The sequence below is a fragment of the Hemicordylus capensis genome, chromosome 17, assembly GCF_027244095.1.
Source record: "Hemicordylus capensis ecotype Gifberg chromosome 17, rHemCap1.1.pri, whole genome shotgun sequence".
NCBI lineage: Eukaryota > Metazoa > Chordata > Lepidosauria > Squamata > Cordylidae > Hemicordylus > Hemicordylus capensis.
In genome coordinates this window covers 13,094,963-13,118,445 of record NC_069673.1, presented here as the reverse complement: position 1 = coordinate 13,118,445, position 23,483 = coordinate 13,094,963, and the positions used below count along the sequence as shown (strand labels likewise).

The 23,483-nt window shown below is 50.1% G+C and overlaps 1 protein-coding gene across 9 annotated transcripts in view; it reads right to left on the bottom strand.

The window, feature by feature from the left end:
* PBX3 (PBX homeobox 3) overlaps positions 1-23,483 on the bottom strand; it is a 192,268-nt gene that overhangs the window by 90,381 nt on the left and 78,404 nt on the right. For 2 of the 9 annotated variants that reach the window (XM_053282126.1, XM_053282122.1), the window contains one exon: positions 7,660-7,841. The exons of 6 other annotated variants lie outside the window; for them this stretch is intronic. In XM_053282126.1, the coding sequence (XP_053138101.1) occupies positions 7,660-7,729 (70 nt within the window). In that variant the 5' untranslated portion in view covers positions 7,730-7,841. Of the gene's footprint in view, positions 1-5,984; positions 6,410-7,659; positions 7,842-23,483 lie in introns of those variants that run through there. One more of the 9 variants, XM_053282124.1, reaches the window with a different exon arrangement.

The following is a 23,483-nucleotide window of genomic DNA, read 5'->3' as shown; positions in this document are numbered from 1 at the left end:
ACGACAGCCTTCGCAGGTACGGCGGGGCTACAGAGTGGCTTTTCCGGGGGAAGCCGACACGGCTTTTATGAGTGCTCTAAATGCTGTTTGAGCTTTCCGACTGCTATTTTTATGTTTTCCAGTTTGATTCGACAGCGTGCGGCTGAGGACAAGCCCTCGCTACCGGGGGGGGGGGGGGCGGGGGACGTACGGTGGCAGCGGAGAGGCGTCCCTCTGCTCCTCTCCGGCTCCGCGCTGTGAGACGCCTGTCGCCGGTGTGTTGGTCTCGGTCACATGGCTGTGCGCTGGTCTGGTGGTAAAGGTAAAGTGTGTCGTCAAGTCGATTTCGACTCCGGGCGCCCACAGATGATCCCTGTGGTTATCTTGGATAGAATACAGGAGGGGTTGACCATTGCCTCCTCCTGCACAGTATGAGATGATGCCTTTCAGCATCTCCCCGTATCGCTGCTGCCCGATATAGTACCAGCAGGGATTCAAACCGGCAACCTTCTGCTCGGTCGCCAAGCATTTCCCCACTGCGCCACTTAAGGCAAGCATGAATTGTCCCCTGTGCTAAGCAGGGTGCACCCTGGTTTGCATTTGGATGGGAGACCACATGTGAGCACTGTACGATATTCCCGTTAGGAGATGGAGCCACTCTGGGGTCAGCATCTGCCTGCTTGCATGCAAAAGGTTGCAAGTTCCCTCCCTGGCAGCATCTCCAAGGTAGGGCTGAGAGAGACCCCTGCCTGCAACCTGGAAGAAGCCACTGCCAGTCTGGGTAGACAATACTGAGCTAGATTGACCAAGGGTCTGACTCAGTATATGGCAGCTTCCTGTATTCCTAATTCCAATGGTTAATGGTGGGTGCAGACACCTACTGATAGAGTGTCCTCCCCTCTGGACTAACGTCTGCCCCACTCATGTCTTCACAAAATTTTGTCGGGGCCCACTTACATAACACACACATGCACACTTTCCCGCAGATTGTTGGAAATTTTTTCTGTATATCTAATGGCAGCTTTTGGACCCGAAAACCAGAAAAGATGGCTGCAATTTTTAATTTCACATCAACCAGTCCTAGAACCCCAGGTGGCCAGAAACTGAGTGTGGCGCATGGCTGATGGAGCACGCATGCGCACGCACCAACACATGTGCAGAGGAGACAGCACAAATTATGAGCATTTCGACCACGGTTATTTACAAACGGCATTTCAATAAAGGTTCTCAAAGGGGTTTGCAAAGAAAGAACAAGTATGAAATAAAATTGCTTCCCTGTCCCCAAAGGGCTCACAGTCTCCAAAGGAACACAAATACACCAGCGACTGGATGGATGTTGTGCTGGGGTTAGTTAAGAACGTAAGGACAAAGCCAAGTACAAGGCTCTGTGGGCACCACGAGTCGACACCGACTCGACGGCACAATCGTTCCTTTCCTTTTTCCCATCATGGAGCTCTCCTAGTCAGTTTCCCATCCAGGCATTGACCGAGCCTACACTCGGAACATAGGAGCATCTGCCTTACAGAGTCAGGCCACTGGTCTTTCTAGCTCAGTATTGTCTACACGGACTGGCAGCGGCTTCTCCAAGGTTGCAGGCAGGGGTCTCTCCCAGACCTACTTGGAGATGCTGCCAGGGATTGAACCCGGGACCTTCTGCATGCAAAACAGACACACTTCCACTGAACTACAGCCCCATCCTGTAAGGGGATTATCTTACAGCTGACATGTAGTCACCCATGGCCCTTCCAAATGCAAACCCAGGTGGGCCTTGCTTAGCAAAGGGGCTACCTCAAGACCAGCTCTCCTCCCCCCGCTAAAAAAAACCCTCAAAAAGAAGAGCCCTACTGGATCAGGCCCAAGGAGGCCCATCCAGTCCAACATCCTGTTTCCCACAGTGGCCCACCAGATGCCTCTGAGAAGTTTGGAGGCAGCCAGCAGGTTCTAGGCAATGGAGCCGCTCTGGGAAGAGCATATGGGTTCCCAGTTCCCTCCCTGGCAGCATCCCCAAGATAGGGCTGAGCGAGACTCCTGCCTGCAACCTTGGAGAAGCCGCTGCCAGTCTGTGAAAAAAATACTGAACTCGATAGACCAAGGGTCTGACTCAATATATGGCAGCTTCCTATGTTCCTATGTTCCTATGACTTTGGATTCCTCTATTACAGAGTCCAGTGAGATCCCCACGTATTTGGCATACAGGCTATTTAAAGACACCCACCCACACACCCCTACCCACCTTTCACGGCAACCAGGCTCCAGATCCGCAGAAATTCAATTTAAGCAAAGAATAAACGGCCGCGCAGCAGCTTGGGGGAGGAGACCCTCCATCATCAGCGCGCATTAGCGGCACGGAGAGTGCCCCAGGAAATTCAAATGTAAGCAGGCAGAATGCCGTTCTAATTGTTATGTTAGTACCTTCTGCAGCAAATTAATGCATGAAACATTTTCATTTTGGTACATAAGTTTGTGCGTGTCTGAGTTAAACATTTATGTTAATGGGCCTTCTGGCAACTCGGTAACGTTTCAAATACTCTTGTAGAACAGATTCTTCTCTAAAGATATCAATTAGCTGTTTCCTCCTCCACTCCCCGCCCGCCCTGACACCTCTCTGTATCTCCTACCTGATCCGGGGGCCATGCCACGGAGGAGAGGGGGGGAACCTATTTCACGGTTTTAAAAGCCCTGATGCTCGGGTAGTTACAAACCTCGAACCGTGGACGAGACGAGGCGCCAATTAAAGATGCATTGCCAGTAGCAATGTAATCTGTTTTATAAAGGGGCGGGAGGAAGAGCGAGAAAGAGAGAGGGAAGAGAAGAGAAAGTCACGCAATATTTGACATATGCTCAGCTCAGAAAACACCGCGGCAAGCCAATGGGCCAATTTGCGCTTGGCGCGTGGCTGGCGGCGTTCGCCCGTTTCCAAGAGGGTCCGGGTGCGCTAAAAAAAAAAAAAAAAAAAAAGGCCCCATTCCAGGTCCGCCGGGAGACCGCTTTGTGCAGACGACTCCCGCAGAGAACACGGCAGTCCAAACACAGCACAATGTCGTGGTTTCGCCATCTCCGGCCGTCTTTTCAAGAGATGCAAGACCACATGGACTTAATCAAGCTTCTGGAGAGCTGGACGTTGGTTTCGCTGGGGCCACTGTTGTTTGAAACTATTGTTAACTGTTCGGTTATAATGGCAATTTTATTTCCACGTAAACCGCCACGAGACGCCGGGTGATGGCAGTAGGGAAACGTAATTAATTAATAATCATTTTTAAGCACAGACAGCTGCCTGATACCAAATCTGATCATTGGTCCGGCTAGGTCAGGACTGTCTGCTTTGACAGGCAACAGCTCTAGAAAGGAGTCTCTCCCAGGCCTACCTGGAAATGGTACCAGGGATTGAATCTGGGACCTTACAACCAGCATTTTAGAAACCCAGAAATACGTTGAGTCAAGCTAGAATTCGCATCCCAAAGCCTGCTTTGTGTGCGGAGCGGGTCCAAGAATCTCGAAGGGACTTCGGGGTAAGTTTGGCTGGTGTGTGAACACCTCCCCCCTCCCCTTTGAAGGAGATTCGGGGTAGAAGCCCTGTGTGCAAAGCCTTCCTGGGAGCACAGGAAGCTGCCATCTACCGAGTCAGACCCTTGGTCCATCTAGCTCAGGATTGTCTACCCAGACTGGCAGCGGCTTCCCCAAAGTTGCAGGCAGGAGTCTCTCTCAGCCCTGTAGATGCCCGAGAGGGAACTTTACAAAGCGGCCCCATCCCCTAAGGGGAACATCGTACAGTGCTCACGCATGTAGCCGCCCAATCCCAGTGCCAACCAGAGCGGAGCCTGCTTAGCAAAGGGGAGAAGTCGTGCCTGCTGCCGCAAGACCAGCCCTCCTCTCTAAGACCAGCTCTCCAGGGACACTGACTGCCCTGTACCCATCCCAACAAACCACCTTGTCTGCCGCGGCATCAGCTGCATTCCGACAAAGGCTCTTTCCACGTCTGCTTCAAGATCCCGCGTCTCACCAGCTCTTCCGCCGATAATCCCGCTATTAGCGAGAGAGTCACTCCCCGCCTTTCCCCGACGAAAATGCCACTCGAAAACAATCTGATGCTATCAAATCCAATTCAGCATCCCTGAGAGCACTTGTGCAAGCCGAGAGGCACGGCGGAGGCCTTTCCAAGGAGAGCCACGCTAAGGTTCCCGTTGTCGGTTCAGCCGAGAGAGGGAGCAGGACAGAGAGGCAGTCCGACACCGGACCGAGAGGCCGGTTTCCCAGAAGGCTCCCACAGCCTCTGTGCCAAGTTCCACAAGTATTAAGCCGGCTGGCCAAAAGGAAAGATGATACGGTTCTTCAGGAACCTGCCATCAAATTCTGGAAGGAGTACAACTTTGTTTTGCCCTCTCCCCAGCTCGCTTGGAACAAGACTACACAAACCAGTTACGCATTTGGCCTAACTCTCCGGAAGAAAACAGCCCCCTCTCTCACTGTTGCCCCCTCCCCATTCACTGTTATTCAGAGGTCTGGACACGATAAGAGTGATAGAACTCTTTCTGTGTCTCATCTTCTTTTGAAGCCATCAAACCTACTGACCCCCATACCTCCTGTGGCAGGGAGTTCCACAGATTTACTCACTGTGGAAAACATTTGCCCACAGAACATAGGAACACAGGAACGTAGGAAGCTGCCATATACTAAGTGAGACCCTTGGTCCATCGAGTCTACACAGACTGGCAGCGGCTTCTCCAAGGTTGCCGGCAGGAATCTCTCTCAGCCCTATCTTGAAGAAGCCAGAGAGGGAACTTGGAACCTCCTGCTCTTCCCAGAGCGGCTCCATCCTCTATGGTGAATATCTTACAGTGCTCACACTAGAGTCTTTGGAGGAGGCAGTATATAAGAGGGCAACCAAGATGATCAGGGGCCTAGAGCACCTTTCTTATGAGGCAAGACTACAACATCTGGGGCTTTTTAGTTTAGAAAAAAGACGACTGTGGGGAGACATGACAGAGGTCTATAAAATCATGCATGGTGTGGAGAAAGTGGATGGAGAGAAATTCTTCTCCCTCTCACATAACACTAGAACCAGGGGTCATCCCATGAAATTGATTGCCAGGAAATCTAGGACCAACAAACGGAAGTACAGTGGTCCCTCGACTTACGAAGATAATCCGATCCGAACGCACGTTCGTAGGTCGGAATTTTCGTAAGTCGAAAAGCACATCCACGGAGGTCCGGAACACTCGTAAGTCGAGGAAACTGCATCTAAAGATTCGTAGGTCGAGGAAGCCGCATCTAAACCGGCAACGACTTCCAGTATTTTTTGTCGTTTGTATGTCGAAATCTTCGGATGTCGAGTGCTTCGTAAGTCGAGGGACCACTGTACTGTTTCACACAATGCATAATCAACTTAGGGAATTCTCTGCACAAGATGTGACAGCCAACTACCTGGATGGCTTTAAGAAGGGTCTGGATAACTTCATGGAGGAGAGGTCTAGCAACGGCTACTAGTCGGAGGGCTACAGGCCACCTCCAGCCTCAGAGGCAGTACTAGTTGCAGGGGAGGAACAGCAGGAGAGAGGGCATGTGCTCAACTCCTGCCTGTGGGCTTCCAGCGGCATCTGGTGGATCCACTGTGCGAAACAGGATGCCGGACTAGATGGGCCGCCTTGGGCCTGATCCAGCAGGGCTGCTCTGGTGTTCTTATGCCTAACCGTGCAGCTACTTGGAGCGGGCTTATTGCGTGTCAAGCATCTTATTCGCGAGTTCAGCGAGCCGCCAATCGGACCCAAGTGCCAGCAGGCAGGAAGCAGGCCCCGGGGTCCACCGGGCATCCTTCCCGCCACTGGAAAACGCAAGGCCCGAATGGGGTCCCCACACAGGAGAGAGCTCGGCTCCCAGTTAATATCACCGAGTCTCGGCGAAAGCAATACCGCTGAAAAATGTAACGGGGCTGACAGAAACGCTATTATTCGTGAAATATGTGGCTAAATATTACACAGTAAAAGCATTTCCCCACTTGAATTAATTACATTTGACTTTGTCCTGGCCGCCGACTGCCGCTTCCCTTCCCCGCGTTCCGAGGCAAAAGCTTTCTGTCCAGCCGCAGAGCACAGGGCAGAGATGAAATTCCGCAAGCCTCATTTATCCTGAAATTTATAATTCAACAGATGCTTTTCGCCCGTCTGCAAGCTCCGGAGCGGGGAAATAATGGCTTATATCCCTGGGATCCAGAAAACCAAATTTCTCAGTATCTATTCTGAGAGAGAGAGGATGGCAAACCGATGCCAGATCCCAAACCCCAATTTCCGACCGCAATGCTCCAAACACAACAGCAACCCAACAGCCGTTTTCCACTTTGAAGGAGAAACTTTGATGGCGTGCCACGGCAGCGCAGCACGGCTTGATGGTTTCAAGCGAGTGCTTTCCGCCTCCTCGAGACAAATTAACAGCTGTCCTTCGGAAATGGAAACAAAAGGGAAAACGCACACGTGAGCGGCGCCGACATCCAAATGAGCTGGTTGCTGGGGCCCCTTCTGAGGTCTCTGCCCGTGCCCGGCTTCAGCCTCGAGCCTCCCTTTCAACTGGCAGGGTCGGCCGGCAGTGTCCTTCCCATCAATCCCGACCGGCCGGGAAGATGCAAAAGGCAGCTGAAGAGCCGGCTCCCTCCTGTAGTTCTGCTCGCTCTAATTACCTCGGGTCCTCACTTGGCGACGGGTGGGGAATGGTGGCTCAAAGGGAGCCTCGGGCCTCATCGAGGAAGGGTTACGGCAAGCGACATCCTCGCCAATGCAACTTCAGTGCAAGAACCAAACACTGTTTGATTCATCGGGGATACCGACACACTCTTCCCCCCTGCCACCTCACTGGCAAAGGGTTCGTCAACTGCCATCTCCAGAAAGCACCCAGACACACCCTCCTGCTGTCATTTTGCTGTGCTCCGGAGCAACAAAGTGCAACAGCAGCCAAGCCGAAGTGCAGCAGAAGACGGGACGGGCAGCCCCACCGCTGTAGAACAACAAGGCCCCATCCTGTGCAGCCCCACATCTCCAGCGGTGGCTAACCAGAGCCTTCTGGGGAGCTCAGAACCGAGGCTCAGATGATACGGCTTCCAGAACGGGGTGTTCATTTCACTGGCATGCCAGCGAGCCCTGTTTGCCGTAAATCTGCCGTTCCGCAGAAAGCTCATTCTGCAAGGGCATTCTGCAACGTGAAGCCTTGAGCTGGAACTCTCCAAGTGAATTCTGCACGGTGTGAAGAAGGACCTTCTCCTATTGCTTCTGAAACGGCCCCTGCTCCATTTCACCGGGTGACACCCCTTTCCCGCCATATGAAAACAGGGCAGAACCAAACCACAGACCCAACCACTTCTGCGATTCTCTTCTCTTTCGCAGGGGGAGAGCAACTGACCCTATCCATCCCCCCAGTGGCTGCTGGGACTAGCATCGACCTTACGTTTCTTTCTAGATGATGAGCCCTTTGGAGACAGGGAATCATCTTACTGGTTATTTATTTATTTTCCCTCTGGAAACGAAATGTATTATTTATTGCCCTCTGGAAACCAAAGCTTTGCAAACCTTTGTGGCAAAGCAATATATTGGTAGTAGTGTGTCTGAGTGGGGAGAGGTCCTAATAATAATAATAATAATAATAATAATAATAATAATAATAATAATAATAATAATAATAATAATTCGATTTCTATACCGCCCTTCCAAAAATGGCTCAGGGCGGTTGTGATTGTCTTGATTCTAATGATTGTCTTGATTTTTGTCATCTTCTTTTTCACGGAGGACGTGAAGATCTCTCTCCCAGATGCTTCTATATATCCGGCTAGACTTTTGCGGCACTCTCCCCTCGCAACAGCGCCGCGAATAATTGGAGACCACCTGGGCAAAAAAAAAGAGGGCTTCGGAAAACACACTTGAAAGTCATCTCCTCTCCTACCTTTCCACAGCCATAATTCACGGCTGTAATTTATTCATGCCTCCACCCAGGAGCCCTGGACACATTTATATGCCAGACATCGGCCCGCCCCTTCCCCATCGGGCCCCGCCCCCTCCGCGCTAATGTGCAATTAAGAATTGCCAAGCGGCCCGACACAAGCAGGGACTTGATGTATGGCAAAACCCGGCCCTTTGCTAGCGGAAAGAGCAGCCCGGGCAAGGTGGTTCCGGGGCGTCCGAAGCGGCGGGAAGGGCAAAGACCTCAGACGCTTGCAAATGAAAGGTCCAGGGATATAAATAAATAAATAAATAAATAAATAAATAAATAAATAAATATATCAAACATCCCAAGAAGTAGCAGTCTCTTGGGAGCAAAGTGTCGCTGCACAGGGAGAAATGGAGAGCATTTCCCAAGCAGCACCGAAGAGGCAAAGGTGGACGTTGCCGACGGGGAATGAATCATAAGTCTGGTGGGATGGCTACAGCTCTGCAACTCGAAGCATATGAATGAAGGCATGCACAAATGAATGACGGAATGCAATTTATGTCAGTGACCAGTAATCAATCTCTCTTTCTATCAACACACGTTGGAATTACGGAGAGGGATCAAGATGGCTTTCCTTGGGAAGGAGGGCTGGTCGGGTGGGAGCGAGCAGGAATTGTCCTCTTTGCTAAGCAGGGTCCAGCCTGGTTTGCATTTGAATGGGAGGCTACACATGAGCGCTGCGAGATACTCCCTTTAGGTGACGGGGTCGCAACCCAGCGGGAGAGCATCTGCTTTGCACACCACAGGTCCCCATTTCAATCTCTGGCAGCATCCGTGCCCCCTTGCTAAGCAGGGCCCACCCTGGTTTGCATTTGAATGGGAGCCTAAATGCATGAGCACTGTAAGGTATTCCCCTTAGGGGATGGGGCTGTTTGGGGAAGAGCATCTGCACGCTTGCAGGCAGAAGGCTCCAAGTGCCGTCCCTGGCAGCATCTCCAGATATGGCTGAGAGAGACCCCTGCCTGGAAACCTGGAGAGATGCTGCCAGTCAGTGTAGACAATGCTGAGCTGGATGGAGCAAGGGGCTGACTCAGCAGGAGGCAGTTTCACTATTCATGTGACTCAGGATGGGGCAAGGTTTGTTGGTTTATTTATCAAATTTGTATGCCACCCCCAAACCTCCGTCTCTGGACGGCTCATAGCAACATAAAAAGTTAAAACACAGAAATACCAGCTGTGAGGGTGCTAAAGTGTCCAGAAAGCAACTTTACGAGGGTCAACCAAAGGCAGAAAAAAAGAGATCGGAAGAGACGATGGAGAGTTAAAGCCCACCACGTCAACCACAGTTGCAAACTACTGTTGTTCTGCAATACCTGAGCTATTTTGGAAGGGCGGTACAGAAATCAAATAAATAATATAATATAATATAATATAATATAATATAATATAATATAATATAATATAATATGAGTTCATCACACTCTACTCACTTTTGGGTAGATTCCAAGGTACTGTTATGTTATTAATATGGCTATGTTTCAAATGTTATCTTGTTTTAGATGTTGGGTTATTGGTCAAAGACCATAATAAACACTGAAGACCACGTCAACCAAAAGAAAGACGAGAAGAAACACCCTCAAACTGACCTTCTATGGGGGCGGGGGGAGAAACATTATAAAGGAGCAATTCAGTTTAGATGTTCATGGTATGCTCAGGCTCCAGATCTCTGACACCTCTCTTTTTAATCTTATTTTTTCATTATTCCGCTTTCCTTCCCAACGCGGCGAACGGCAATCGCCATCAAACCATGGATGTAAATAGATACAAATGCCTACGAAGAGAGCAGTGGAGCAAGACCCAGCCCACAAAGATTTCTCCGCCTCTTGGGTTAAAATGCCACTCTCTTGCCCATGATGCTGTGCACGGCCTCAGCTCCGCAACCGCCTCCTCTCCTGCACCTTCTTAGAATGGCCTCAAGGTGGTTCACAGCAAAATTAAAAGCATAAATTCCAAAATGCAAACAAGCAAAACAGCAAAGGCCTTATGCACAGCCAGCAGAAATGAAATCTCCAAGGAGGGTCATACATAATCAGAAGGCCAAGATAGGTCCATCCTTCCGGCCCAAAACCCGGATAAAAAGGATGGTTTTCCACTGTCCATTTAAAACTGGGGGGGTGAGAACACTGATCTCCCCAAGGGAGGGAATTTCAAGGTCTGGGGGCTAACACCCAGAAGGCCCTGTCATGGCTCCACAAACAATTTTCCATGTATTAAAATCGCATACCTAGAAGACCTTCAGCAAAATGTGTTCGACCCGAATCTATTCAGATGATACAAATGCCGTTTTGCTGAAAAAACTGGCCTAAAAATGGCGCTTTCCCCCCGGGGAGAGTTGGTCTACCAATTGGGGCTAGTGGGTAGACCAGTCCTCTGAGGTGGGCAGAAGTGCTAAGTCCAGGGCAGAGGGCTGGTCTACCTGCTAATCCCACCTGGTAAATCAGGTCTCCTGTTTTTCTGGTCTACCCACCACCCTCAACTGGTAGACAAGAACTCCCTGGAAAAAAGCTCCATTTTGAGGCCCATTTTTCCAGCAAAATGGGCCTCAAAATGGCACTCAAATAACCTGGATCAGTTCAGGTAATTCGAGGGTGATTTGTCGAGATAGCAGGTCAAGTCGGCTGTTCTCGACAAATCAATCCGATGATTCTGCGATTTGATTTGAACCTCGAACCGAATTGCAGAATTTGATTCGTGCACACCCCTACAAAATCATTGGCTCATATGCTGAAATTTGTGTTTGCTTGCTCAGATCCTCTAAACTAGTTGTAGAGGGGACAGGTGAGCAAGCAGGTGGCAACAGTGAGGAGGAAAAAGAGCCCTAGAATTCAAGTGGCTCTTGATACAGGCTCCCTGATGGGTTGGGGGCTTCAGCAGATGCCTGACACTGCTGACCCCAACATCAGTCCTAAAACTGCCCTCAGTGATGCCATTTTATTAATCAGGTTGGTTAGTGTGGTGCCATGACATCATCCGAATCACAATATGACCCTAACCGGATGAGAACATCGATTCCGTTAGGAGCCCTAATATTATCCCATTCGGTATGGGATTCCTGATTGAGTGGGACCCAATGTGGCTAAACTAGGAAGGAGAAGAAAGCAGCCACACCCAACGCCACACAGGTGAATGTTTTCACGCCGAAAGTGCTTTCCGGGATTCCCATCCCTCTGAAAAAATCGCTGGCTTAGAGCCAAGAATCGGGCCTGGAGAAGAATCGATCCAGCTCACCAGCACCTCAGCAAAGATAGCACTGGGGTGGTGCCCTCCGGTTCTGTGTAATGACCGACTAGCTGAAGAACAGGGGTATTTCTCCAGCTCCGCAAATGCTCAGGGGCAGAGCGTCTGCTTGTCATGCTGAAGGTCCCCGGTTCAATCCCTGGCAGCATCTCCAGGTAGGGCTGGGAGAGACTCCTGCCTGAAATTTTGGAAGGCCGCTGCCAGTCAGGGCAGACAATACTAAACCAGACGGACCAACGGTCTGACTCAGCATGTGGCTGCTTCCGATATTGCACCCATTTCCTCCCTGTGCTGATTTCTCACACGCCAAAAGCCCTTTTGAGCCTCACGTGCAGCTTAAACCTCCTTCCCGGCTTCTGTTTTCAAGTCAAGCGAGCAAGAAAAGAAACCCGCGAGCCAAGTGGTGCCGGATGAGACCGCTTTTGGGACAGCCCTGACTGCACAAGCCTGAGTCTTCAAAAACCCTCTCCCAAGCGACGGGAAGGCGGGTGAACCGGGTCGCGGATCTTCGGGCGCGCCTTCAAAGCAAGGCGCTGCCGTCGATAATTTAGAGGCAGCCACGATAACCAGTATTGGTACATGACAGTCATATGAAATAATAAACCTCGCTAGCTATAAACATTACCAAATTCTGACACTATTGATTTATTATGTCTAACAGTGACATCAAACCCCAACAACTGACAGAAACAATGTTACAGCTTTAAGAGCCGTTTGTCAACGATTAATTCTGCCAAACGGGGTTTAGTTTTTTATGCCGGGACTGCTTGTCTCGCAGTTGTCAATCCCCGCAAAAATTACTACTGCCACGCGTCGCCTCACGCCAGCCCCAGGCGCCGCCGCCACCATGCACGGAGCCTTCGTTACCCTTCGCCGCCGCAGAGGAAGGGCCGGCCCCTCTTTAATATGCACGTTCATTATGCAAAGTATTAACTGGGCGTGTGCCGGCCTGACCTGGAGTCCCGGGGATGGCCATCGAGCGGATTTTGCCAACCTGAACTGGGGAATGAATAAAGCAGAAGTGAGGGGCAACATGCTCCGCAGCTCGGCTGTGGCCTCTTCGAGGAACACAGGAAGCGGCCAGATACTGAGTCAGACCCTTGGTCCATCTCACTCAGTATTGTCTTCACAGACTGGCAGCGGCTTCTCCAAGGTTACAGGCAGGAGTCTCTCTCAGCCCTATCCTGGAGAAGCTGCCAGGGAGGGAACTTGGAGCCGAGATGCTCTTCCCAGAGTGGCTCTATCCCCTGAGGGGAATATAATACAGTGCTCACACTTCTAGTCTCCCATTCATATGCAAACCAAAGTGGACCCTGCTTAGCTAAGGGGACAAGCCATGCTTGCTACCACAAAGCCAGCTCTCCTCCAAAGATATGCAGCAGGAACACAGGAAGCTGCCTTATCCTGAGTCAGACCATTGGTCCATCTAGCTCAGGGAGTCTCAACGTTGGGTCCCCAGAATGGACTTCAGCTTCCATAATCCCCAACCAAAGGACTCTGGGGCTGGGGATTATGAGAGTTGAAGTCCAATAACATCTGGGGACCCAACGCTGAGAATCCCTGGTCTACACAGACTGGCAGCAACACCTCCAAGGTTGCAGGCAGGAATCTCTCTCATCTTGGAGATGCCAGGGAGGGAACGTGGATCCTTCTGCACGCAGATTCTCCCCAGAGCAGTGCCATCCCCTAAAGGGAATATTTTACAGTGCTCGCACATGGAGTCTCCCATTCAAATGCAAAGCAGGGCAGACCCTGCTTAGCAAAGGGGCAATTATGCTCTCCTCCCCAGCTCTTCTCCCCGGAAGACTGTCAGACAGTCCGTATCTCCAAGGAAAAGCGCAATTGTTCATGGGACCAGTTTACTGCTGCTAATACCTCTCTGTGGTGTCGCACTCTGCAATGGATGCCATTTCTTTTCTTCCTCCCTCCCTCCCTCCCTCCCTCCCTCCCTCTCACACACACTCAGAGAGAGAGAGAGAGAGAGAGAGAGAGAGTCTCTCTCTACAAGAGGGCACACCCCTTTCCCTCTCGTTGTCCGCTTTTCTCCTTTCCACGCCTCTTCACCTCTCTTCCCCTTCCAGAAGGACCCTCATTTCCGCCCTCTTTCCATGCCTCCGTCGATAAAAAAGTGTACACCACAATATCACACACTGTAAGTTTGCTTGATTTACACACACACACACACACACACACACACCCCCCAAACACACCTTAAATCACGGAGATTTAAGCCCGCAAAAGACAGAGAAGGTAAAAAGCGATACGGGTTTTCCAATTAAAATTTACAGCAGACAATGCTGTAAATTTTATACAGTTGTAACGCTGCAGTTGGGCCGAAATGGGAACTATTGATCAGGCTGATTTCCCAGGATACGTGGCTGGGGGGGGGGGGGCGGGGGGAGAGAGAGAGAGAGAGACAGACAGAATACAAGGTAAATACCCAAGCAGAAAACAGCAACAGCAAAGCAGCACTCAACATTTGCTTGGACGGTCTCGCATTACGTTTGACTGCCCTCATTTGGTTCTTGATGCAGTTCACCAAGCCGAGGAAAGCAAGTCACCGCACGATATAGGGACCTAGGACGATGCCATATACTGAGTCAGACCCTTGGTCCACCTAGCTCAGTCTTGTCTACACAGACTGGCAGCGGCTTCGCCCAGGTTGCAGGCAGGAATCTCTCTCAGCCCTATCTTGGAGATGCTGCCAGGGAGGGAACTTGGAACCTTCTGCATGCAAGCAGGCAGATGCTCTTCCCAAAGTGGCCCCATCTCCAAAGGGGAAGATCTTACAGTGCTCACACATGGGGCCTCCCATTCAAATCCAAACCAGGGTGGACCCTGCTTAGCAAAGGGGCAATTCATGCTTACTAACGCCAGACCAGTGCTCCTCCCCAGAAGAGCAACCCTGGACACTGAAAAGGAGGGCAACAGAGTGTCCGCCCGACACACACCCACAACCTACTTTTCTACTCTTTCGGAGTACAGACATCTTGGTTCAGTTCTTGGGAGGATTATGCTACGGTGCTCAAAGCAAGGACAGAAGTTCCTTCAGGCCACAAGAAAATGGGCCTCCAAAGCATAGCCAGTGGTTCTGCAGCAGGTACCTTGGAGGAAACCCGCCCAGCGATTACCCTTAAAAATAATTCTTACATTTATATCCTGCTCTTCCTCCAAGGAGCCCAGAGTAGCATACAGGGTTATGATCAGCCTCACAACAACCCTACGAGGTACGTTAGGCCAAGAAAGAAGTGACTGGCCCATAGCCACCCAGCAAGTTCCATGGCTGAATGGGGATTTGAACTCGGGCCTCCCCAGTTTTAGACCAACCATGCAGATTCAAAAATCATGAATGATGTATAAAAGCATTTGCTAGTCACTTTAGCCAGCTCTCAGAAGGGTGTACCACAAGAAAGCACGAATGCAATCAAACCATGGAGACATTCAAGTTCAGGACGGAGGAGCCGTTACGAATCCCTGCATAAAACCAGCACAGCCTAAGAAGGCTGGGCAGAGAAACCTGCTTTCACTGGGAGATGAGATGAAGGCCGAGAAAGTGCCAGGCCAACTTCTTTGGGGAAGGAGTTGCACAGAGGGCCACCACTGAGGAGGCCCCGCTCCTAGTCCCCCAGTCACCTCACCCCGGGCTACCTTGAGGTCTGAGCAGCTTCATGCGGGAGAAGGCGATCTGTTACGGCCCTCGATCCTCCATCACTTAGGGCTTTAAAGGGACAAAAACAGCAATTTGGATCGGAGCCATCATTGCTGCTTCAAAACTGGCCGGGAATGTTCCATATCTCCTGTTTCATCAGTAAAACTGCAGCAGAATTTGAGGATGGGACCATAACCCAGCGAGGTGCCAGGTTCAATCCCAGGCAGCATCTCCAGGTAAAGCTGGGAAAATCCCACATGTGAAAACCTGGAGAGCTGCTGCCGGTCAGAGCAGGCAACACTGAGCCAGTTAGACCAACGGCCGGACTCAGTATGAGGCAGCTTCCTATGTACCTAGTTTGCACTAACTGTATGCTTCATCAGCTCCACGCACTTGGTATCGATTTGCTCCGTAACCTTTACAACACTCCTGTAAAGTAGACCTGTATTATGACTCCCATATGGGAATATTTACTTCATATGTATTACCGGTAATAAAACCGGTAATTAATATCAAACAGGTGCATGTAATAATACTCTGATTATGGTATGAATCTGAGACCAAGAGAATGTTGGTTTATCCAAGGCCATATATTACCCAGAGGACCAGAAACTTGATTCTGGTCAAATTCAAGCCAGGATCCTCAGGAATTTGATACAATGGATTGCATCGCTTATCTAATTGCAGCCACATGGCAGCCGGCACCCATATTAACAAACTCCACTCTTGGAAAGCAGACACACAAGCACACAAACAATAAACCCTCCAGAATCTAAAGAGCTTTCTGGGGATGTTTAACAGAGCCTGAATCAACCTGCTAAAAATGGGAGAGCGTTGGAACAAAAAGCAACCCAGGCGATTGTGAATCTGAAAAGAGACACTGCAAGACAATGGGTATATCCAATAATGGGGGAAAGATAACAAAAAAAAAAGCCCCAGATCCCAGCATCTGGCATGGTGCGCACTTTGCTGTAAACTGAATCGCCTTCTCCAAAACTGCTCCAAGCGCCGTTTCTCTGCCAAGGCAGTAAACAGCTTTTATCAGCGATAATGATGGCATAATCCCAGCTAAAAAGGAAAGGAACATATGGCAGAAGCCCTGCGAATACCATCCCGACAAAGTAGGGGGCATTTTTATTACGGCGTCCACTTGCAGAAAAACCTGCCAGATGACTTCTCTCTCTCCTCTCCTCTCCCCCTCCCCTCTTCCCTCCCCCCACTTTTTAAACAGGTTATCATCTTCGCTGTTTGAGCCGAATGTGGCATTAGGGAGTTTTAAACTAATGAGTTCATTTTTCTAGGAGGAGGGAAGGAAGGGGGTGGGTGGGACGGGAGGCAGGGAGAACGCGAGAGCAAGATTTCCCCAGAACTGACAGAAGACACAGAAATCTAAAAAGTCTCGCAAAAGGCATGGGTGTGTTCTGTGTGTGTCTGCACACTGCGTGCTCTGGAGAGCGAACGCCATCTCTGTGCAAGCCCCATATCTTGAGGTGGGCTGCATTTTGTGGGCAAATGAGAAATATCCTAAAGAGAGACAGGGTTACACCCCAAATATACCAGGTAATGCCGAAGACCGAAAAGCACACACATGTTGAATTTCACATACATGTTGAATTTTACGGAATTCCCAGCGTTCAGCGCTGAAGTCTGAAATTCCCATAGATGTGGCATTTCGCAGAATTCCCCGTGGTCCGCGCGGAATACCGAGGACCGACATTCGCATCAATGCTGCTGGAAAATGTTTGCTGCGCCACACCCCACTTTCCCATAAAGGTCCCACAGGCTTCTCGTCGCAAAAAAAAAAAAAAAAAAAGTGTGGTTAACTCGTTTGTTCCTACAAAGCTGAATCCAGGTAATAAAAATCGCCACCGTCGACCTGCACGTTCACCCTGCCACGCTTGGAAGCCATTCTCGTTTGCTGATTAACATGCTAATTATTTTGCCCTATACCTTGGCCACGCTGTTTGACAGATACTCAGTGTGGACCTTTGTTTATCCCCACGCAAAGGCGTTTTCCAACTGCAGAGCAGAAGAGTAAAACAGGGGAGGGATCCCTGTGCTAATTTCCCCCATTCCGTACCCCTTCCCCGACATCTTTACATTGATAATATTCATTCCGACTTAAAAAATACATCCAGGAACAGCACTCACTGATGTGCTCTGCAGTTTACCAGGGTATCTATATTTCTGTTGTCAGTTTTTACAGTATCTTCCTTCATTAAACCTATCAGGTTTTCCTTTTGATCATGTATCCAAGGCCAGAAGACAGATCTCTTCCTGAAACACAGCAGCATGCCAAGGCTCCCTCCAGCCCGGCTTTAACCTGCCTATCGATTTTTCTCAACGCTGCAGCCATTCATTGTTGGTGACATCTGGCTGTCGGCTCTTTAACGCCCTTCAACCAAATCAATTTCATATTTTTGTCAATGCCCTGAAAGTAGGATGGCCAGCAAAATGGGAAGAGACTTTCGCGTGATTTAGAAGGCCGGGCCGGGCGCAGTGGATTACGGGGTTTGCCGTGTGTGGTTTCAACCTCAGCAGATTTCACACACGGGCACGTCACGGGTTGGCGTAAGCGTGCGGAATGCCAAAAAAAGGCAGAAGAGCGCCTAATCGAAACAAATGTGCTTTTTCCGAGCCATAATTTGGATGGCGGAGAATCTGCGTCACTTAGGGACATTTTTTTATTATTTAAAACGTTATTACGGCTGCTATTGACCTGCTTTTCTGTTGCAGCAGCTTCCAAATATTTTTTATTATTATTTATGTAACACCAGCAATGCGTGTGGCACTCTGCGAAGATGACAGATCCCTGCCCCAAGGGTCTTGCAATCTAGAATCGACACGAGGACGGCAGCGGAGGCGGGGAGGGAAGTGAAAGCTGAGAGAAAGTAGCGATTAGAAGCAAATTTTTCATTTGCGCGCCCTCAAATTAAACGTTGCTGGATGCATTAACGGTTAAAATTCAACAATAAAACTGCAATAGAATACACTAAACAGCAATACTGCAAAAGAAAAGAAAACAGAACAAAGAACATGAAATAAAGGACAGTATGGCTACATTTCTAAGTAGCAGCTCACCGTTTCTGAAAGTTCACAAATCAACGACTTGTTCAAACAAAGGCATCTACGCATATCTAGAAGATACACTGGGTGGTTCTTCAGGGGGAAGGTATTCACGATCCCGGTGCCAGCACCAGTCAGGCCCCGCTGTGTGTATCTGACCATCTAACTTTGTGCAGAAACAGAATAGGATGTGGAGCCTATGATGCCAATATGAAAAGCCTGGCAAATTCAACAGGAAGAGCTGCTGTGAGATCAAGTGCCTTCACCCCGGAATACAAATAACTGATGAGAATGAAAAGGAAAACAAGCATGCGTCATGCAGATTTCCTTTCTGCCTGGAAGAAGGAAGAGGGCGAAGAGACAAGGAGAAATCCAGTCACCGCTGTCCCAAGTTCTTCTACCTGCTCCTCAAAATGGGACCACCTCTATTTCAAGTGGTCTCAAGTAATTGCAATATAAGGTACAGGGGTCAAAACTCGGACCCAGGATCCGCCCAATAAGGGACGAGAGCGCGTGAGAAGCTCCTATGCCCCAGACCCTGGGACCCCCTACCACTCGGACCCCCCAAAACCAGAGAAACCAGACCCAGCACCCACCACAACTGAAAGACACGGCTCTGTATGCCACTTTTCAACAAACGCTTCCAAAGCGGTTCACACAGAGAAATTCATTCATTCATAGAGATAAGATACGATATGATGGCTCCCTGTCCCCAAAGGGCTCACAATCGAAAAGGAAACATACGATATTTCCTCAGCAACAGCCACTGGAGGGATGCTGTGCTGGGGATGGATAGGGCCAGTTCTCAGGGCCTTGATCCTCTGCTTCTTCCAAGCAAGAGTTGTCAGAGCCAGCAGTTATCAGCTTGGACGAGGCCCCCTCAAACTAAGTTACAAAGCTTTTGGGGGGAAGGGAGAAGGCCAATCTTTTCTACCAGGGTAGCATCCATACGAACCAGAAGTCAGCTCCGGGCATTCACAGGAGCAATACCCATCTTCCCTTGTTTTGCTTAATTTATTTGTTTTATTCGACACTTTTGTATACCGCCCAAAACGGAAGTCTCTGGGCAGCATACAACCAAACAATTAAAACAACAAGTAAAAAAGTTCAAACATTACAAGAATTTAAAATGTAAAGCAACGTTAAAACTATCAAAAACCTTCAAACTATGAAAACAGTGTCTAATTAAAAGCCTGGGTGAACAAATGTGCCTTGACTGCCTTTTTAAAATTTGTCAGAGATGGGCAGGCTCTTCTTTCAGCAAGGAGCATGTTCCAAAGCCTCAGGGAAGCAATGGAGAAGGCCCGTCCCTGAGTAGCCACCGGACGAGCCAATGGCAACTGCAGACGAACATCTCCTGATGATCTCTCAACGGGCGGTATGGTTCATAGCAAAGCAGACGTTCTCTTAAATTTGTTGCACCCAGTTCTCTTGCTCGGACCGGTCTTTCTCCTCCCTGCTACCGGATCCGTGCCTCAGCGGAGGACCTGGGGCTGAGACAGCAAAGCAGCTTCCAACAAATGTGGTCCCCCCAGCCCCGAACAAGGCTACGGAAGCACTAAAATGGCAGCAGCAGTAACTGAGGACCCCAGGGAAATAGCACAGCACCCAAGAACTGGCTTCAAGGAGAAAGTGCAGTTAGGGTCGCCCTCTATTCCTGCAGTGCTGGGACTTCTTTTTAAAACTAGAAAATGGAAGGAAGCGAAAGTGTCTTTGGTTATCTGCGATCACAAGGCTTCCTCGAAAAAACATTGTGCCCCAAGCAGTGTTCCCTCTAAGGCGCACACATATGCATGTGCTCACAGATTTTTTGATGTTCATTTTAGATCCCACTCAGGTTGAATCAGGAAGGTCCCACTCTGAATCTGTGTGTGTGCAGACTGCCTTGATACTGGCGCTCAGAACAAAACTCATTCCACACACAGATGAAAAAAACTAGAGAGAACCCAAGAGTCTCGAGAGTTCGAGAATCTTCGCACGCCAAGGGCCAAGTTATCCCGGAATCATGCACAGTATGCTCGTTTTTCGGGTGCAGATGGGACACCCAAATCCTCTCTCTGCCCTTGCCAGGGGAAACGGATTCACGGCCCCAAATGCATTTCTCAAAGGCAGAAAAAGGCTTCCAGTGGGGAGAAAAGGCACAGTATCCGTCTGCCCGGCATTTCACAGGAAAACGTCAAGCAAGCCAACATCTCAGTAATCTCGCGTGCTGCACACCACTTTCAACACAACTGGGGACAAGCCCAAAACTCCACTTGGGGTGACAGAAGACGTTGGTCCAAATCTACAAAAATTACATCTGATGGTCTTTCATGGCATTTCCTTCTCACAATGGCAGGCCCATCTCTCTCTCTCTCTCTCTCTCTCTCTCACACACACACACACACACACGCACACACACACACACAAATGAAGCTGCCTTATACTGAATCAGACCCTTGGTCCAGCTAGCTCAGTACTGTCTTCACAGACTGGCAGCAGCTTCTCCAGGGTTGCAGGCAGGAGTCTCTGCACTAGATATGTGGGAGTTTTTCCAAGCTCTACCTGGAGATGCTGTCTGGGATTGAACCCAAGACCTTCAGAGTGCAACGCAGGGGTTGTAGGCCTGAGCTATACCCCATGCTCTCTGTTTATCCCTCCAAGAAGGGAATGGATTGAGGACATTATATACAGTTTCCAGACTCTGTATCTCTCCTCAGATTTTAACAATCAGAGGAGAACACAACCAACCGCCAATGGTTAAAAAGAAGGAAAAGAGACACTAATTTTACAGAATCTCATAATATCCCCTTAAGAGTTCTTTTTCACAGCTGGTTCCAGAACGTCACTCTCCTTCTGTGGAAGAAAAGTGGGGTGGGCCGTGGGAGACCCACATCCCCCAGAAGAAAGCCATCCTTTTCCTGGCAAAAGGGCCCAAACAGCTCGAAGGAGCCACCCACAAAACACAGCCAAGCGGCAGATGTGCCCTCCCATGAAAATACATTCCGGTGGTTTTAAGACGGCCACGGCTCCCCAAGTACGGAACGAGGAGCCACTATTTGGGACGGGGGGGGGAGGAGACCCCACCCACTCCATTTTTGACAGCTGGGGGTCGATATGGCGCCATTCACTGGGAATCGGAGAAACCGCCCCCAAATGCAGTGATGCTGGGAGTGCTCACAGACGATCCGGGTAGTTCAAATATATATATATACATATCTTGCCAGATGCCAACATTCATCTGCAGAGTGGAACCATTAAGAAGGCAGATTAATAGCGTGACAGTCCAAACAGCTTCTCTGGAGCCATTAGGCACAGAGATGGGCGTGGGGCGTTGCGGGGAAAGCGCACCCACCACCTGACGGAAGCGGCCGCGGCATCCCGATCCACCGGGATTTATGCTCGTTCTCCGGAATGCCTCTACCCGCCAGATGCTCGGCAAATATCTTTGATGGAAGCCGCGAGCCCAATGTGAGGATCACACAGCTGGCACGGGCTTCCTGCCCCGGGGAGGGGAGGTGTGTGCGGGGTGGGGGGCAGGTGGGGGCCATCTTTGGGAGGCAGCGGGAAGGTGTGACGACAGAGAGAGAGATGCTCCTTCCAGGGAAGGGATGGACTTCGCTTGCTCGGCCCGAGGAGGGAAAATTGCAGCCCTTTCAGCAGAAAAACCGGCACACAGCACCTGGGGAGTGTGTGTGTGTGCGGGGCGGGGGGGGGTGTCCTTCAGCATCGTTCCTGAACTATTTTTAAACCGCTGATAAAATTGGAGAGGATTTAAAACTGTGCCAGTCTCAAGGACGGCGATGGCGGGAAATGTCAAAGCAGAGGCGGGGGGCGGGCGGGGGGGGGGGAGCCAGACCCAGTTTTCGGTCTTGGGAGACCCCAGTTCGAATCCCCACTCTGCCATCACACTCCCTGGGTGACCCTCTCAGGCACTCTCGACAGAATCCAGCCCTCAGGTGGGTTGCAGTGGCAAGAAGGTTGGGCAAGGGGACGGGGACTCTGTCCGCCGTCCTGAGTTCCTTGGGAGAAAGGCTGGATAGAACAGGAAGACATAAATAAAAGTATCCGCCACTCAGCCTTCCAATAGAGAGAGATGCTTAGGAACATAGGAAGCTGCCCGATACTGAGTCAGGCCCTTGGTCCATCGAGCTCAGTATTGTCTACACTGACCGGCAGCAGCTTCTCCAAGGTTGCAGGCAGGAGTCTCTCCCAGTCCTACCTGGAGATGCCGCCAGGGATGGAACCGGGGACCTTCTGCATGCCAAGCAGATGCTCTCCCACCAGGGCCCCGTCCCTAAACAACCGAGAAAATGCATTTGGATATTCCGCACAGGCGATACACATCAAGGCAAAACGGCTTTATACTGAGTCAGGTCCTTGATCCGCCTTGCTCAGCATTGCCTGCACGGACTGGCAGCAGCTCTCCAGCGTCTGCACTGACTGGCAGCAGTTCTCCACAGCTTCGGGCGAGAATCCCTCCCACCCACCCCGGCCACTGTCTTACCTGGAGGTGCTGCCAGGGATTGAACCTGGGATCTTTTGACTTGGTGCACGGTGGAATCTCCAGACGGTTAATTATTATTTGTTGCTGTTATTATGATTAAGGGGCCTTTGTGGAATATTCAGTGTTTGCAAGCTCAGGGTGGCACAGTGGGCCACGGTGTGGACCAGGATGCTGGACTCGACAGGCCTGGGGCCTGATCCAGCAGGGCCGTTCTGATGTGCTGATGTGTTTATCCCACCCTCAAATGCCCTCTTCTCCTCACTGCTTCCCAACACAGCCTCCTTGCCCGACGCCTCCTTTGATTCCAAATAGCCTGTGCTTGTTTACCCAGGGGTAGAGCTTCAAATATGATATCCTCACATTTTCAAATCAGCGCCAGACACCTGAGACAAAAAAAAATAAAAAAAATTGTCCCCCCCAGCTGCCTCCAGAAAGTACATGCTGGTCACTCTTTCTTGTCAAGTCTGATTTATTACCTCCTTGCTGTTCAATTTCACATTTTGTCCTCATCATATCCGTGCCTCATGATCATTCCAGGCTGACCCTTGTAGGGCAGGCAGGGAATATTGATAAAACAATTATCTGTTAGCCGTTCATTTGATTTTCCATTTCAATTACGGATTGCACAAGGCAAAAGGAAAAAGATTGCATCATTGATTTTGCTCTCCCAAACCGCCCCCCCCCCCCACCTTAGAACAGCACAAGGAGTTGCTTTGATGGCTCAAAAATGAATGCAACTCAACCGTGCTTTTAAAGGTCATACAGTTTCATTTGACTGTAGGGGTGTGTGTATATATATATATTCCAAATATCTAACTGTAAAGGTGAGAAGTGGGTCGGACAATGGGATAACTAGATGCAGAACTCCAAACGAAACTGCCGCAAATTCACAGCTTTAAAAGGACACGGGAGAACTAGAAAAGGGTCAGAAGAGGGCAAGCGAGATGATCGGGGGACCAGAGCATCTTTCGAGGCAAAGGTACACCATTTGGGGCAAGTGGTGACTGCAGGCAGATCTGAGCAGTGTTCCCTCAAACAGGGAGGCCCAGATGGTGTGGACTACAACTCCCAGCATCCGCCGCTGCAATAGCCTTTGCTTGG